General features: G+C 36.8%; 1 protein-coding gene across 2 annotated transcripts in view; it reads right to left on the reverse strand.

Moving 5' to 3' along the window:
* Positions 1–19541, reverse strand: part of Stt3B (catalytic subunit 3B of the oligosaccharyltransferase complex) — a 247533-nt gene that overhangs the window by 130558 nt on the left and 97434 nt on the right. For both annotated transcript variants that reach the window (XM_090381684.1, XM_090381685.1), the window contains exons 8-9: positions 13898–13996; positions 3454–3600 (exon numbers count right to left, since the gene is read on the reverse strand). In XM_090381684.1, the coding sequence (XP_090237810.1) occupies positions 3454–3600; positions 13898–13996 (246 nt within the window). The remainder of the gene's footprint in view (positions 1–3453; positions 3601–13897; positions 13997–19541) is intronic.

The raw sequence follows: 19541 nt of genomic DNA on the forward strand, positions 1-19541 counted from the left end.
CAGTAGATGACGAGAAAAAAATTTACGTTAAGAGACTTTTGGAAATCTTACAATATTTACCATGCCATCTTAAACATTAATAAGACCCGGGCGGAAATTACTAAAAGTTGTTTTAATGGCGCATGGAAGAAAATATGCCCTCAGCACATAAAAGGCTTCGAAGCATTTGAAAAAGATGAATCATATGAAGAGGTTGCAGATAAGATTGTAAAGGTTACAGAGCTACTTCAGTTGCAGGTTGATGTCAAAGACGTAGAGGAGTTAGAGGAAGAAGAGAAGGAATTATCTAACGAAGAACTTATTGACTTGCAGGCAGCAATAGTGAAAGAAGAAAATGCTGACGAAGCACAAGATGAACCAAATGAGGAGCCCAAATGTTTCATCACCAGAGAGATGGCAATGGCATTTTGTGAAATTGCATCGGCAATGGCGAGGTTTGAGAAGATGGATCCTGACAGCGAACAATTCTTAAAAGTTCGTACTGATATGCTTGCTTGCTACAAAGAAATCTACGATAAAAATAAAAAAGCCACTGTCCAGTCATCCATTAATATGTTCTTTCGTAAGGTTGACCCCTTCTGAATCTCCACAGTGGCATACTTATCAGCTGAAGACGTCGATTCTGGCAACAATGCTCGATGGGTAAAACTTACTGACGTTATGCCTGTCTCATCTTTTCTTTTGTAATTTTTCTTGCATATGAGATAAAAAATTTAATAAATAATTCTATTCACATGTTCGTCGAACATTTCTTTTTTGATTCAATTAATTCAGCGAGCACAGTTGCGAGTGCTGCACAAGTATGGAGGAAATTACGACTTCGTTAAATCCAACTTATGTAGAATGCAACCCTTACGTATTGTTCTTGTTATTTGGTTTTTAGGAGCATTACCAACTAAGACCATATTGCTACGGGGATATGCGTTGATCATTCCCTGACCTTTCCACATCCTCCGTATTTGGTGGTGATGGGTTCGAATCCCGGTCTCATCAAGAAGCTTGTATTACGCACTGCTGCTCCTGCCCACTTGGCTACAGAGGCACCACCCTTACATAAGTCGAGGAGTTCCTGTATTAGGAAAAACTATTGACAGCGAAAAAGAAAATCTCTTATGTCAAGATATAATAACATAAGAGAGGAAGTCACACGGAAATGGAATTTCAAATCTTCTACAATATATAACATTATGCAGTATAACGTCAAAATAGAGAATAAATATTTGAATTTTTCCCCCCAGTAAAGTAAATGATTTCTAGTCTTTTCAACTCAAAAAAACTGATTGGTGAAGTAGTGGTAGCAGTAGTAGTGGCAAGTGATGCAAGAAAGCAAGCATATGAGCTTATGCAGCATCAGCCAAAAAAAAAAAAATAATAATAATAAAAAAATAAACAATCCCCTCTAAATATCTGTCCAGTTCCTCCTTAATTTCATTTAACCTACAACTTCCACAACAGATGTAAGTTTGTTCCAGCAATTAACCACCCGCTGGCTAAAGGCAATTTTCCGCACATCTATTCTACATCTGTCCTTCCTCAATTTCAATTTCTGCCCCCTTAGGTTCGTAATCTGAACAAGTGGAAGAATCCTATCAGAATTCAGCGTGCTCAACCAATTCAAGGCCTTATACACCTCAATCAGATCACCTCGCAGGTGCCTAGTCTCCAGCTGCTGCTGCAATTTGCAGAACTTAAGCCTCTCCTGGTAAGAGGATCCCCCTTCATTCCCCTCACCAATCTTGTTGCCCTTCTCTGTACACACTCAAGCAAATCTACATCCTTCCTAAAATTAGGCCTCCAGACCTGCACACAGTACTCAAGGTGTGGCCAGATCATTGCCTCATACAGAGAGACAATCACCTCCTTTTCCCTGCTAACAAAATTCCTATATATCATTGACAACACCCCATGACCTGCCCTGGCAGCCTGTCTGCATTGCTCAGAAAACTTCATATTCGACTGCACAATTACTCCCAAGTCTTTTTCATTTTCTACCACCTTAAGTGTAATACCACACAGATGGTACGTTTCTCTGGGGTTACTTCTACCCATATGCAGTACTTTGCATTTTTCAATGTTAAACTTCAGTTGCCACTTCTCGGTCCATCTGCCCAAATTTTCTAGATCCTGTTGCAGTAACACACTGCCATTACTGTCATTAACAACTCTGCCAACCTTTGTATCATCTGCAAACTTCGATACTAAGCGTGATATACCTTCATCAATATCATTGATAAATATACAAAACAACAGTGGACCCAACACCGAACCCTGTGGGACTCCACTAATAACATTAGTTCATGAAGAGCAGCACCCATTGATTACCACCCTCTGTCTTCTCCCACTTTAAAAGTTTTACAAGTAAAGGCACCATGTGACTGCTGTTATGTTTTTGTGTGTTGCTAAACAGTTAAGTCATAAAACTCTTAAACATTACTTTAAAATCAGTGATGAGCCACCTTTTCAGCACAAGGGCCAATTCAAGGGAAAAAAAAAAATGTTTGCAGGCTACATAAAAAATTATATCTATATTTTTTTGTTTATTTAGCATTAATGACATTACAATTTGACCAATGTCACCAAATCAGGTGAACAAAACTTTGCTTCTGCCACAAATTGCCATGATTTGATTTCAGTTTTTATGGGTGACTAAGGCAATGATGTGCCAAGTCCAGAAACTGCCTTGATACTGAACTACATTTTTTCCCAAATGACATCAGCAAAAAGTTTAACTGCCACTTAAATAAGCTGTTAGAGTAGTGGCAGTCTGTTTCAAACTTACATCAGATAGCAAGTGATCTCTAGTGAAAAGGAAGTTTTACAAACATAGCAGTGGCTCACCTTTTAAATAAATGACAGATTAACAATGCCACAGAGCAACATTGCTATCTGTTATAAGCATTAAAGAAACACTGCACTTACTAAGCAAATTTTAAAATAGCAGAGAGAGAGAGAGAGAGAGAGAGAGAGAGATATGACTTTACTATTAGAGAAGATATTTGGAAACTTATTATCAAATATAGGAAGTTAAAGTGCAAACTAAAATTAATTTAGTTCTATGTAAATTCTATAAATGTTTCTTAAAAGGATAAGTACTCTATTAATTTAATTAAATGGCAAGTGAAAAGTACACCGACAAAAATATGACAAAGAAGTTCAGAGGTGATTCACTTAAGAAATAAATCTGAGTAAATGCTACAAATATTTCTTAAAAGGATAAGTACTCTAATTTAATTAAATGGTAAGTGAAAAAGGACATCACATTATCAAATCCTGTTTAGACACATCACAAAGAAAACTGCTACAACACAGTGAAATGGAACTAACTTGAAAATTTCTGCAATTATATTCATTTAATATTTTACAAACATTTATATTTTAAAAACATTTTATAAGCAACAAAATATCATGCAGAGTTAACTGCCAAATATAAACCAAAATAAGACTGATATTTACCTGTATACGTTAAAACAACAACAGTAGAGAAAACTCCTCCTGCTATTATTGCAATTCCCACAAAAAACAGAGTTTTCAATTCTGCCTTTGAAATATATGACTGAATATACTTCACAAATGCATAAGCATTTAAAAAAACAAAAATACCTGAAAATAGAGTAAATTTTCATTTTGTATATATAAAAATAAAATTTCATAATCTTTATATTTCCAACATATTATCAATAACAGCAGCACCTTTGTAAAATTCAAATGGACTGCTGAATTCTAAATCATTAACTCTAAATCCTTAACACTTAAACATTACTTTAAATCAATGATAAGCACCTTTTTGGCCCAAGATCCAATTCGAGAGAAAAAAAATATTTACAGGCTACATAATAAATGAACTATAATTTTTATTTATCATAAATGACACTACAATTTGACCAATGTCATCAAAGCAGGTGCCTGTATTGAAGTGGCCACTGTTATTATATATAAAATAAGATTTATGAAAATATTGAAAGTGCATATATGTACTTGTGCATTTCATCATTATCCAGAACCTAAACCAAGAGCAACAAAACAAAACACCATGATAGTTATTTTTATGAGATGACACTTCTACTTCATTTATATATTTCTATCACAAAAGTATGTTTTATTATAAACAAAACAACATAAATTATTTAATAATATTTTTAATGGTGTATAATAATCATTCGACTTTAATATATTTTTTAGTTTCATGTTCCTGAATTTAAATTGCAGGCCACACCATAAAGTCAGGTGGCCATTTGCCTCCCATGCACTGCATTTTGCTCATCACTGCTTTAAATGAAATATGTATGATGATTTCTAAAATACTAATTCACTAACAATTATATGTCAAAAAGTACACCGATGAGCCAAAGTATTATGACCAGCGAGTTGTTATGCAAATCGAAGCAACTGCAGGTGAACTGCAGCACATGCGCGGGGGAACACTGTATAAAAAAAAACACCTGATACTGAGCTCCGTTAATCAGTGTTGCTCTTGTTCTTCAGAAAGGCAGTGGACTTAAGCGAGTTTGACAAAGGCCAAATTGTAATGGCCAGACAACTGGGTCAGAGCATATCGAAATGGCACGGCTGGTGAGGTGCTCATGGCAGCATTGGTTAATATCTACTGAAAGTGGTCCGAGGAGGTGGAACCCACGAATCGCTGGTGAGGTGTTGGAACAACCACAGCTCATCGATGCTCAAGGTGATTGAAGGCTCTCCTGGATGGTACGTGGCAACAGAAGGGTGACTGTGGTGCAACTCACCAGTAATTGGAATGCTGGTGATGGGAGTAATGTGTCACAACACACAGTACATTGAACCCTACTGAAAATGGAGTTGCATAGCCACAGGCTGCTCCGAGTGCCCATGCTACCCACGGTTCACTGGCGACAGCACCTACAATGGGCACATGTGCAGCGAAACTGGACCTTGAGCGATTGGAAGAAGGTTGTCTGGTCCAATGAATCATGTTTCCTGTTGCACCATGTGGACGGCCAGGTATGTGTGCATCATTTACCTGGGGAAGTGATGGCGTCTGGATGCACCGTGGGACGAAACAAGCGGTGGCACTGGTGTCATACTTTGGACAATGTTCTGCTGGAATACCCTGGGTCCAGTCATCCATGTGCCAAGCGCTCTGTCTACCACTTACCTAAACATCATTGCTGACCAGGTACACCCTTTCATGGCAACTGTCTTCCCCTCTGGCAGTGCCGTCTTTCAGCAGGATAATGCGCCATGCCACACCATCCGGATTGTTCGAAACCGGTTCAAGGAACATGAAGAAGACCTCCAGGTATTGCCCTGGCTTCCAAATTCCCCTAGACATCAATCCCATCTAACATCTGTGGTTTGTGTTGGAACAGCAACTCCGATCTGTGGCGTCTCAACTACGGACCTTACAGGAGTTAAAGGATCTGCTAGTTATGTGTTGGTACCAGATAAAACAAGACACATTTAGAAATCTTATAGCATCCAAGCCTCACCAGGTACGAGCTGTCTTGGCTGCACGTGGAAGACCAAAATCATATTAGGTAGGTGGTCATAATGTTTTGGCTCATTGGTGTATTCGCTATAAAAATATATATACATACGTAGTCCAAATAATTCAATCTGCAATTTTTCATCAGCGGGATTTTGGCAACTAGCATTAAACTACTCATTCACTGCAACATAGTAATGCAGAATGCAGCAGTTGCATACTTCACTAGAAGTATCTGCAGGACCTAATGGTAAGATAGATAAAACTGTTGAGCATATTACTGGTTGTGAGTTAGGAATCTCATCTTTCGTAGGGTCACATGGGTGAATATTTTTGGCACACAGTCGGGACTGTATGCAGAATGTCAGTAGCACATAAAGCCCTTTCTTAGCATGCAAGTTAACTAAATACAGTAGCTCCAATATAAAGTGAGGTGACTTTTTTTTTTTTTTTTGCGAGTATGGAGTGAATGCTGTGAACATATTTCAGAGACAGTTTATATTTATCTTTTTTTTTTTTTTTTTTTTAGTTACTTAATCCACCCTTTGTTAATTCACTTTAACATTCAAATCAAAAAACCATTTTATTTACCAAGGAATCACTCAGTGCTTTCCAAGGTAAAATAAAACACTAAACCACATAACAAAGTAAATTACACCAAGGTAGCTTTGCATTGGCAACACCCCCTGTGTAGGAATGGACTAGACTGCGATTCTGGTGAAGGTGCAAATTCAGAAACAGTTGATATGAATTGTAGTTCATGCATGTGGCAATCAATTATTGAACATCAGCAAGGAAGAATGGGTCAGCATCAAGACCTTTCAGATTCCAAATGTAGAATGACTGGGGACAAGATGTGCAAGTGTCAGTTTTTCAACAAGAGTCAACATGGTTAGTGTTTTCGTTTTGTGGTGTCACAAATCTACCACAACTGGCTCAACAGTACCAAACAACCAGCTAAAGGTCACGCATGGAACACCACACGTGGTCAACACCATTGCAAGCGTTGCATGCTTCAATCTCAAGACACAGCAGCAACTCAGCACACAGTGGCCAAGCTAACCATCTAGTACACCATAGGAATAGCAAGACCAATATCCACATGGACTAAGCACTGGACATTAGCTTGAATACGCTATAGCACTTGATGGTTGTAAAGGATACCCATGTTCAATGTGAGACAAGAAACTGCACCAACACTGGACCACCAACACGCTGAAATCCATCTCCTGGTCTGATGAATTTCATTTCCAACTCTATCATGCTGATCAGAATATCTGGAGAAGGTAACATAGGATCATGGCACATGGATGTACTGTTGGTGTTCAGCAGGCTGGCAACAGTGGTGTTATGATTTACAGCCTGTTTTCATGGCATGTCCTAGGTCTTCTGATTGTTATTAATCAACAGCTCAATAGGAAGCTTACCTTTCTATCATCGCTGATGAAGTACATCCCTAACGATGATGGTATAATCCAGAAAACCCCGGCATCTATCAACAAGATAGCACACAAGGCCTAGGAGGTTGCTAAATGGTTTCAGGAGCATAACAACGAATTCTCCATCATCCCATGGCCACTCAACTCACCCGATCTCAACCCAATAGCGCATGTTTAGGACCTATTGGAAAAGGACATCCACTGCTACAACTTGACATTGTACAGGCATTACATTGGGCAACTCTACCACAGGATACTCTGCAACACCTTGTGGAGTCCATTAATTAAGTAAGTGTTGTAAAATGCAAAGCCAGCCATTTACTGCTGTAGTTTTTTTGCTGAATTTGCTAGAGGGTTAACTGTTTTTTCATAAATCTTAGTTATATTATCATGTTTGTTCCTACAGCAGTAAAGTTATTTTTCACACGGATATAATGTGGTCCATCATACTGGAAGGAGGAATGCAATGTGCTGTTACTATCAAAACCATGGATAGGATTTCCAGTCAATGGAAGAAGTTCATTAATATACAAGAGGAAAAGAGTGGGAGAAAGGACTGTACCTTGGGGAACATCAGCATTAGTGGAGAAGTTAGAAGATAGAGTCATCTACCATCACCTGCAGCAAGCAGTCAGGGAGAAACTGGATACCCCATTACAAAATACAGTTGGCAAACCACAAGATGGAAGCTTATTTAGAAGACCTTTATGCCAAACATGATCAAAAGCCTTTGAAATTTCAAGAGCAATTCTTTGAATTTCACAAAACTTTTCCACTGAATTTGTTCATAGATGGGTAACATAAGCCAGGGATATACTGGCTTATGTATACAGTAGAACTTCAATTGTCCTATTTACCATCAGGCTCTGTTAGCAGTCACTTAACCTCACTAGGGCACAATACATTGTGATATTGCCAACATGTCATTCAGTCTTTGTTTACAACCCACTATACACAGTTGTACTCCAATCTCATTTCATATTTTAATAATTTTTGTTTAGTAAAACCATTGAAATGGCAGAGAAACATAAGCGAGTAGTTGTGGGATTATCACAAAAAATTGAAATAATCAATCTTCTAAGAAAAGGTGAAAGTGCTACAAATATAGCATCAGTTTATGGAATAGGAAGAACAACAGTAAATGATATAAAGCATGATGCAGACAAAATTGAAAACCACACGTTGAAAATGGAAACCACCAATGTTAATGTTAAAAGTCATACTAGTAGTAGTAGCATGTGATGCAAGAAAGCAAGTGTATGAGCTTATGCAGCATCAGCCAAAAAAAAAAAAAAAAATTCACACAACCATTCCCTCTAAATGTTTGTCCAGTCCCTCCTTAACCTATCAACTTCAACAATGACAGATGGAAGTTTGTTCCAGCAATTAACCACCCGCTGGCTAAAGGCAAATTTCCGAACATTTATTCTACATCTGTCTTTCTTAATTTGAATTTATGTCCCCTTAGGTCATAATCTGAACAAGTGGAAGAATCCCTTCAGAATTCAGCATGCTCAATCCATTCAAGGCCTTATACACCTCAATCAGATCACCGTGCAGGTGCCTAATCTCCAGCCATTGCAATTTGCAATGGCCTCTCTTGGTAAGGGGTCCTTTAATTCCCCCTCACCAATCTTGTTGTCCTTCTCTGTACATGGTCAAGCAAATCTACATCCTTCCTAATATGAGGCCTCCAGACCTGTACGTAGTATTCAAGGCGTGGCCTGCCCATTGCCTTATACAAAGGGACAGTCACCTCCTTTTCGCTGCTAGCAAAATTCCTATATATCATTGACAAAACCCCATGTCCAGCCCTGGCAGCCTGTCTACATTGCTCAGAAAACTTCATATCTGACTGCAAAATTACTCCCAGGTCTTTATCATTTTCTACCACCTTAAGTTTAGTACCACACAGTTGGTACGTTTCTCTGAGGTTACTTCTACCCACATGCAGTACTTTCCATTTGTCAAGGTTAAACTTCAGTTGCCACTTCTCAGCCCATCTGCCCAAATTTTCTAGATCCTGTTGCAGTAGCACACTGTCATTAACAACCCTGTCAACCTTTGTATCATCTGCAAACTTCGATACTAAGCCTGATATACCTTCATCAATATCATTGATAAATATACAAAACAAAAGTGGGCCAAACCCTGTGGGACTCCAATAATAACATTAGTCCATGAAGAGCAGAACCCATTGATTACCACCCTCTGTCTTCTTCCACTCAACCATCCTTTTATCCATTGTAGCAACTTACCGTTAATACCATTCTGCTCTAATTTGTAAAGTAGTCTTCCATGCGCAACAGCGTCAAAAGCTTTCCTGAAATCCAAGTATATGATATCAAAATTATTTTTTGCATCCAGTTCCTTTGTAACCACATCATAATATTCTATCAAATTTGTCAGACAAGACTTTCCCTTATCAAACCCATGCCGTATCTGAATTATTGCTGCAGTCTTGTCTAGATGATCCTGCAATGCATCTTTAACTAGTGACTCCATTATTTTACCCGGAACAGAAGTTAAACTAACTGGTCTGTAATTACTCTTATCACCCTTCAATCCCCCTTTGTGAATTGGGGATACATTTGCACATTCCAGTCCATCAGGACCTCCCGAGTCCAAGGATCTCTCATAATTATGGCTAAGGGTTTGCTTACTTACTTTGCCGCCTCCTTTAATATAACTGGATAGATCCCATCCACCCCAGGTGCCTTTCTTATGTTTAACTTCAACAATTTCTCCTCCACTTTGCTCTCAGTTATTACAAAATCATTAAGCACCCTGCTAGAATTTGATAACCTTCTGGCATTTTCAAACCTTAATAACTCCTCATGTGTGAATGTAGATGCAAAATACTCATTCAGTTTGTTTGCTATCTGAGACAGATTATCAACAGTCAAACCATCGATATCAAGTGGACCAATCAGATTCATCCCCTTCCTTTTAGAGTTTATATAAGTAAAGAAATCCTTGCTGTTTTTCTTAGCATCCTTTGCCAAAGATTTCTCGTAATCTGCCTAACCTCATTTGTGACTTGATTACAGAGTAGCTTATATCTGCCATAATCTTCTGTGTTGCCTGATAATTTATATGGGCCCCATGCATTTTTATTCTCAGTCACGAGTCTCATTAGTTCATTTTATAACCATTCAGGCCTAAACCTTGAACAATATTTCTTAAGAGGTATGAAACTTTTAGTAGCATCCATGATTAATTCCTTGAATGCTTCCCACTTAGAATTTGCTGTTGGTAACATCATCAGTTGATCCCACTGTACTCACATTTACAGAAGCAAAAACCTGTAAAACAATGAAGCTTGCTAAAAATGAACAATCTGATACTGCAAAGTTCCAATGGTTTGTTCAAAAATGAAGCCAAGGAATTCCATTGTGGGGACCTATAATAATCATAAAAGCCATTGAAATCAATAAAAAACTAGGTGGAAATCCTTCAATTAAAGAATAGCATCGGATAGTTGGACAAATTTAAGTTTTGCCATGGTATTCGACAGGTGTCGATCCAGGTTGAGAAGCTAAGTGCAGATAGTACGGCAATTTCTGTTTATCACGAAAAACTACAGAAGGAAACAGCTAATCAAAGTTTGGTTAAAGACCAAATATACAACTGTGATAAGAATGGCCTTAATTGGAAGGCACTACCTCAAAAGACACTGGCTTCAATGACTGAACACATGGCATTGGGATATAAGATGCAAAAAGATCGCATCACTAGAATGGTATGTACTAACGCCAGCAGTAGTCAATAAGTTGCCTTTGGTTGTTATAGGAAAACCAAAAAAGGCTAGATCATTTAAAAATATTAATTTAAATTCTTTGCCAGTTAAATATTTCTCATAAAACAACATATGTATGAGCCAAGATATATTTCATGATTGGTTTCATAAAATATTTGTACCATGCCTAAGATCACATTTGGCATCAAAAGGTTTACCACAATATGAATTGCTACTGATGGACATTGCACCTACTCATTCCATACACGATTTAAAAAGCAATGATGGCAAAATATCATGGCACTTTCTGCCAGCAAACAAGACAACTCTCAATCAATTGATGAACCAGATGTGTGATTGAGAGTATGAAATGTCGTTATCGCAAAATGTTCATTCAAAAACTTGTTTCAGCAGAAAATCAATTAGATGTGATTGAGTTTTGGAAAAGCTACACTATAAAAGATGCAATTTTCAATGTTGCAGATGCCTGGAATGATGTTCAAGTTCAAACAATACAAAAAAGCTGGAATTTTAGACGACAATGATTTTGTGCAAAGAGATGACAATTTCAGATGACTCTGAATCTAAAGAAGAAGAAAAAGCTGCTGCTGATGGAACAACAAACATAATTAGCCACTGTGAAGAAGAACCTATGTTGTCAAAGTGCATTGAGTGGTTCAAGGTACAAGAAGAAGCAGATGTTATGCAAGTCTTACTTTTGTGTAAAATTTGTAACATTGCCTCCCAAAAATCCCAAGGGAGTGATGAAACAAAAGAAATTGACGGACTTTTTTTAGAAAAAAAAATTTAATTATGTAATATTGTTTTCTTTTAAATTTTTTATGACACTACTAGACCAATGTAAGTCTAAATATTAAAAATAGGTATGTATGTAGATATGTACTATGATTTTTTGATGACCCGGTAAAAAATAAATAATAAAGTTTAATTAAATTTCATTATGTTATGTATTTTGTAATAAAATAAACAAGTTAGATGACCCGGCCTATTGTAAGTATAATGTTTTAAATGTACATATTCTATTATCCATCATGGTGTTGGTCCCGTACCCTGAAGGACAATCAAAGTTCTACTGTATAGTGGAGCAACACTGATGGAATCCATACTGCTAATCATTAATCAGATGGAAGGAAGGTATCTAGATAGCTTAGGAGTTGGCAGTTAATAGATTTCTCCATTAACTGAGAAAGAATAGAAGTAATTGCAATGGGACGATAACTGGACAGTAGGGATTTTTCAACCTTTTTAGGAACCGACTGGATGTGAGCAAATTTCCAAGCAGAAGAAAAAACACCTTTGAAATAAAAAAACTGAAAAAGGGTGACAGAACATGAGCAAGTTCAGGAGCAGAGGTTTCAAGAACAAACAGAGAAATACCATCAGGACCTGGAGTTTTCCTATTATCGAGATTGTTCAAAATCCTTCTGACGGACATCCTTTTGACGGAAGACCACAGGAGACATTGAATTGAGTGTACTGGGAATGGTGAGAGTTGGCTTACCTAGATCATCAATACACGAGTTGGAAGAAAAATAGGATGCTAGCAGGTCAGTTTTATTTTTGGCTGAAGCTGCAATAGAACTACCTGGTTTCAACAGAAGGGGGAGCAGAGATGGGCAAAAGCTGCGGCCAATAGCTTTGACAAGAGACCAGAATGCCCGGCTACCATTTAGATAAGAAGCAAGTTTTCTACTCTTAGCCTGTTCAAAATCTAGTTTGGACTGATTAATGACTGTTTTACAATTGTTGTGAGCTATGGTGTAAGCAGAAAATGAACATAGAGATTTAGCAACAAGACAGTTATGATATGCAACATCCTTTTCTTGAACAGCCATAGCACATTTATTGGAAAACCAAGGTTTAGATAAAGCATGAGATTTTAAGTTGGAGTGTGGAATAAAGATGTCATCCAAGCAAGAATAATTTCAGAGACATGATCTAAGCAAACAATGACATCAATAGATATAAAACAGATCCAACCAAGGAAGAGTAGAAAAGAAATCTCTCAGATCATCCCAGTTTGCATTCTTGTAATGCCACACAACATGAGGTTGAGAATGGCCACAAGAGAAAGGCTCCTTTCGAGAAGAGACCATCACCAAGTTGTGATCTGAGGTGCCTAGAGGACCACATACCTTGACTGTATACTTAGAATGGTTGTTTGTGAGAAAAAGATCAAGCATGTTGGCTGCGTGGTTAGGATGGTCTGGTATGTCAAGGTGTGTTTGCTTTTATTGCGGTCTCCAGGGTTTCCCCCATAAGCCACAGTAGCATCTGAAAGGCAAAGCTAAGGCTGGCAAGTGTATGTATGTAAGTGTGTGTGTTGTTGAGTGTTTAAGGTAGGTAGGTAAGTAGGATTGGTTTGTTTGGATTTTATTGGCACATCAGCAACTAGGGCTATAATGTGCCAAAACCACAAGGTAATTAGAAAGGAAAGAAGGAAGATCTGGTAGGTAAATGAACAATCTGTGCGAGGTCATTAGTAATTGCAAAAGTCTCAGCATTTCAACCAACTGGGTTGGTGTGACTAGAAAACAGAAGCCAGCTGGAGTTTTGAGCATTAAACCACCCAGGAAAATTACCTCCTGGAGAAAGTTAAGTTTCAAAGAGAGGAAGTCAAAAAGTTCCAAGTGATTAGTGGAGTTGGGAGAACGATAGAGGCAACAGATGAATTTGACAGAATGTGGAAGGGAGATTTTAAGCCAGTAAAGATCACAAAGAGGATATTCCAAATTACTAAGTCTTGTGCATATTACTAATATGCACAAGTACCACCTTTGAAGCGAAAAAACATTTGGAAAAACAAAGGAATCATTGAATAATTTGGACAACTGAGATGAGCAGTGGTTGTATCAACTGATAATTGGGATTCTATCAGAAAAAGTACATGGGGTTTGGCAGACTAAGTGGGAACCTATAATAACTGGGAAATGATAACATTTCATTTAATAGTTTGCTACTTTTAAATCCCAAATACCAAGAAATTGCAATTCAATTAATAAATACATGTGAAACAAAAATTAATTTTACTAAAATGTTATTGCATATAATAGCATTTCAGTACTAATCACCATTAAATGCTGAAACTGTTATTAGATACTAGAAAAACAGCTTCCACAGTATAAAAAAAAACAGTGGGAAATTATTCTCTTGATAGCCTTCATGATATAAAATTAGGTGAAAAATTTTACATGATAAATGCTCTCAAAGCATAAGACTTTTCAGAAGAATACTAACCTGCAGATGCCATATGTTCACTAGTTCTTACGGGCTGGAAGCCTACAAATGGAATTTGCATGGACAAAAGTAAACCTAGGATGTAAAATGTTGTATATGCTGCAAGAAAAAAAAATGAATAAAATAAATTATTTTTAAATGTTTAGAAATTGATATTTTGGAAAATTAAATTACTGAAATTTTCCATTAAAATAAACAATTTTGCATCTTTGAACTTTTCTGCAAGTAAAATATTAATGCAAGTTTAGGAAGTATCAATTAAATTTTACAACTGTGCAATTTTAAAACTACAACATGAAATCCTACTATTCAGATTACTGTTTATATTAAAGTTTAGATTCATTTGTGCAGTCAGATATTCGAAGCATAAATGTTATTGAGCTTTAACGTAACAAGTACACCATTCCCACGCTAACATGTGCTTGATTTGGTATGACGTTTGTAAACTTTGAAAGTTTACAAGAGCCATCTCATATTACGGGTTGTTTAATTCTTAAAGTACAACAAAAACACTACTGAACTTCAAGTTAATAAAATAATTAGTCTACTGATTTAGACCCAGTTGGTTTACTATATTATGGGAAAACTTGTTTCCCATAATATAGTAAAAAACTTCCTACACACTGCTCCTTCACACTAAATTAATCTGCTGACATTTCTGAACCCACTCTTGCACAAAATAAAAGAATAAATAGTCTGTTTAAAATTACATTGTCCTTACCCCTTCTGAGGAATACATATGTATATTTGTTTTTATACTTTTAAGGTTGTTTTAAAAAAAGGTCATAATAATGTGATCAAATTTATATATGAATTCTCTTGAATTTTTCAACAGGTCAGAGATGGTGTATGGTTTAAAAAGATGATAGCACCAAAATAGTCTAGAAAACTGGGGGAGGATATCACATCTGTTAGTTTGTTAACCAAACTGGGCTTATAAAGGCTGAAATTACCTAGAATTCAGATCCAGAAGTTTTTTTAATTCTAATTTAATTTTTTGAGTTTTATTCTAAAGTTGGGTAATAAAGTCAAAAATAAGAACAAATTAATATTTAAAAGAAATTCTGTAAAAGGTTTTAATTCTGACAGATTTTAATTGCATTTTAATTAAAACTAAACAAGAAATTTGTCTCTTTAATTCTATTTTCTGAACCACTTTTCCATACTTTAAGTTTATTCGGATGGATTCATATTTTATGAAAACTGTTAAAGGAACAGTTCTTTACCAGGACTGTTTTACCATTACATTTACAATACCATATAAGTATAACTGATTTTGCAGTCATGGCTGGCTTATATTTTTTAGTTTCATCAGTTTTGTGTTGGTCTGTCAGACCTGGTGCAACCATTCATATTTGATAGTAGGGTGTGACTATGTCAGGGTTAAATTAAGCATAACTCAAATGGGATCATCTTTTTGTCAAAACATAAAGATCAAGCCGGGGGGGGGGGAGAACTATTAAAATGCTCATTAAAGTACAAATGCTAGGCATAAATACTAAGTAGGAAGAGAATGTAAAACATCTGTAAAAAAATCCCTACCATCCCAAAGTTAATCATAATAAAACTAACCTTGAAATCAGAATTATACTTTAGTAATGACTACTCTTATACCTTATGAATATTAAGATAGTTTATTCAGTTAATAACTAAATTCCTATATATTAAGATACATTTCAGGAACCTTGCCAGTACACATCATCAGGCCATATGTCAGTAAACTATCTTAATATTCACGTGGTATAGGAGTGGTCATTACTAAAAGTATAATTCTATGGAAAAACACCACGTAACATCCTCCCCCAACTATATTAAACTTGAAATTTCTAGAGAACTGCCACAAATATTTCAAAGACATCCTGAAATGGCAATTTACAGTTTCCAAACTTAAAATGATATTTATCATGAATTAAAAATTTAGGGCTGAAAGCCTCAAACTACAGAAAACTTACTATACATAAGTTACTGCATTCATCAAGTTTGTATGTAGTAAGTCAACCGAAGTTGATTACATGACATTGTTTAATTTATAAGAAGTAAATACACAATATGAGATGTAAATAAAACGATGCCATGTAATCAACTTAAGTTAACTCATTACAAACAAAATTGATGTAATGCACTAACCTGTATGTCTTAAGCGTGAGGCATCAGAAAATTCACTTAGGGTGCTATGTTGAATGTATGGTAAAACCCACCCATTTCATCCTCTAGGTGACCTACTAAGGCATTAAATTTCAGAGCTTATTAAATTTCAATTCTGTTGTTTTCTCTAATAAAGATTGTGGGGTAAGGAAGCTTAACTGATACTTCACCCTCTTTCATTCATCTTATTTAGAGCTTAAAAAAACCATCTATAGCAGAAGGTTTTTTAAAAGAATTAAATAAACAGAAGAAAATCTTGAAATAATCTGCTCATGAATATTCAATAAATAGAATTCAGCAATATGACTGGAAGTAGTCTCTCCCATCCCACCCACACACAGGTCAGTTTTTAGAGGGAATCACCATGTTTAAAATAACTGGAAACATAATAAAAGAATGTCAATTTCGATAATATCCATGGCACTCAACTTCATTTGTTGACTCAGGGTATTATTGATATCTAAAAGGTTTCTAACTGCCTCTTTAGCCCTATCAAGGTTGAAACTGGTGTAAAGCAATTCTGTGAAATGAATATATTTGATCATTAATATCAATCCCTACATTCTGAATTAAAGAATATAAATAAGTCATATTTCTTATTCTATAGGTAGAATTCACTATAAGCAGTCTAATAACTTTAACCACAAACCTGGTTAATTTTACTGTATTTGTATTTCAGAAACTAACATAGACCATAAACTTTTCTCTGGTTTATGTAACTATTAGACTAAACTAAAGTAACTTTACAAACTATACTTTAGTAATTAATTAAGTACTAAAAAATCAGTTATTTTCTCCTGATATTTTAGATACCTCCAATTGTTTCCAAGTTTCCTTAGAATGCCAAGAACTGGGTTTACTACCTTATTTAAGACAGGTTTAGATATGTGCGAATATATGTGGAGATGTGTAAATGTATCCCCAATTCACAAAGGGGGATCGAAGGGTGACACGAGTAATTACAGACCAGTTAGTTTAACTTCTGTTCCGGGTAAAATAATGGAGTCACTGGTTAAAGATGCATTGCAGGATCATCTAGACATGACTGCAGCAATAATTCAGACAAAGCATAGGTTTGTTAAGGGAAAATCTTGTCTGACAAATTTGATTGGATATTATGATGTGGTTACAAAGGAAATGGATGAAAAAAATAATTTTGATATCATATACAGGTCGACCATCACTAATCCAGCCACCAGTAATCCAGTTCCACCGCTAATCCGGACATAATTTCCGCCAAAGTAATTTCAAATTTCCCATGTCGGTGCACTGACCTGCCACTACTGTTTTGGTGGCATTGGTTACAGCATCGTCTGTTGACGCAAACTATTGTACAAAAGACTACTGTACAAATTGGAGCAGAATGGTATTAAGGGTAAGTTGCTACAATGGATAAAAGGTTGGTTAAGTGGGAGAAGACAGAGGGTGGTAATCAATGGGTGCTGCTCTTCGTGGACTAATGTTATTAGTGGAGTCCCACAGGGTTCAGTGTTGGGTCCACTGTTGTTTTGTATATTTATCAATGATATTGATGAAGGTATATCAGGCTTAGTATCGAAGTTTGCAGATGATACAAAGGTTGGCAGGGTTGTTAACGACAGTAATGGCAGTGTGTTACTGCAACAGGATCTAGATAATTTGGGCAGATGGGCTAAGAAGTGGCAACTGAAGTTTAACCTTGATAAATCCTAAGTACTGCATATGGGTAGAAGTAACCCCAGAGAAACGTACCAACTGTGTTGTACTACACTTAAGGTGGTAGAAAATGAAAAACACCTGGGAGTAATTGTGCAGTCAGATATGAAGTTTTCTGAGCAATGCAGACAGGCTGCCAGGGCAGGTCATGGGGTTTTGTCAATGATATATAGGAATTTTGCTAGAAGGGAAAAGGAGGTGATTGTCCCTCTGTATAAGGCAATGGTCAGGCCACGCCTTGAGTACTGTGTACAGGTCTGGAGCCCTCATTTTAGGAAGGATGTAGATTTACTTGAGCATGTACAGAGAAGGGCAACAAGATTGGTGAGGGGAATGAAGGGATCCTCTTACCAAGAGACTCTTAAATTCTGCAAATTGCAGTGACTGGAGACTAGGCACCTGCACGGTGATCTGATTGAGGTGTATAAGGCCTTGAATGGGTTGAGCACGCTGAATTCTGATGGGATCCTTCCACTTGTTCAGATTACGAACCTAAGGGGGCATCAATTCAAATTAAGAAAGGACAGATGTAGAATAGATGTGCGGAAATTTGCCTTTAGCCGGCGGGTGGTTAATTGTTGGAACAAACTTCCATCTGTCGCTGTGGAAGTTGATAGGTTGAATAAATTTAAGGAGGAACTGGACAGGCATTTGGAGAGAATGGCATGATTTTTTTTTTTTGGCTGATGCTGCATAAGCTCATACACTTGCTTTCTTGCATCACATGCCACTACTACAGGTCGACCATCACTAATCCAGCCACCGATAATCCAGTTCCACCGCTAATTCGGACATAATTTCCATGGACGTAATTTGAAATTTCCCGTGCCGGTGCACTGACCTGCCACTACTGTTTTGGTGGCATTGGTTGGAGCATCAACTGTTGGCCCAAACTAGTAAACACTAGCAAGCCATTCCCACTTGTTTTTCTGCATTTATTATTACAACCTGCTCACATTCAGCCCCAGCCATGGTTCCAATGCATAAATGAAGTGCCTCTCGTGGTGTAAAGCGCAAATACCGTACATTGTCCATAACAGATAAAGTTGAACTTCTGAGAAAACTCGACAGCGGTGTGTCCGTGATAAGTTTAACTCTGCTTAATTGTAAATTCCAATAATTTCTCTCAGTTCCACTTATTTTAGTAATTTTCTTTTAGCCATTCCTTTTCAGATTTTTTTTTTACAACACACTTGTACAAACTTGCGGAAAAACAACACAATATGATGGATAATACAGCATGCTAACGAACTTGTTTTCACAAAATCTCTAACAATACTGACAAACTTATTGCGCCGTTTGAGAGTTTATTTTATTGCAATTAGTTTTACTGCAGTGCTCGCCGCGTGTGCAATAAACTAATCACAAACAACCTTCATACGTATGCTGCAATAGCGTCGCATGGCTTCTCAAGAAATAAAGTAACCTACTGAGCCACGTTGGCCACATATATGTGACATAAAAAAATACCCTTTTTTTTGGATATTTTAAGTGAAACAAACGACAACTGACATTACAATATTTATTTTAGAATTACTAATCAAATTATTTGCTAAATATTTTTTGGTCCCTGGGAAATGTTTTTCTTAAACTAGCTTGGCAGTAAATGTGTTAAAGGTAGGATGAAATGGTTAGCTGTTGGGTAAACTGTATTTGCTAAAAGTAACCACCAGTGATTCGGCAAACTCACTAATCCGGCACCCACAGGTCCCAACGCTGCCAGATTAGTGACGGTCGACCTGTACTTGGATTTCAGGAAAGCTTTTGACACTGTTGCACATGGAAGACTACTATACAATTTGGA

Source organism: Mastigoproctus giganteus, chromosome 9 (genome assembly GCF_048544385.1).
Source record: "Mastigoproctus giganteus isolate SK-2022 chromosome 9, ASM4854438v1, whole genome shotgun sequence".
In the NCBI taxonomy this organism is placed as follows: domain Eukaryota; kingdom Metazoa; phylum Arthropoda; class Arachnida; order Uropygi; family Thelyphonidae; genus Mastigoproctus; species Mastigoproctus giganteus.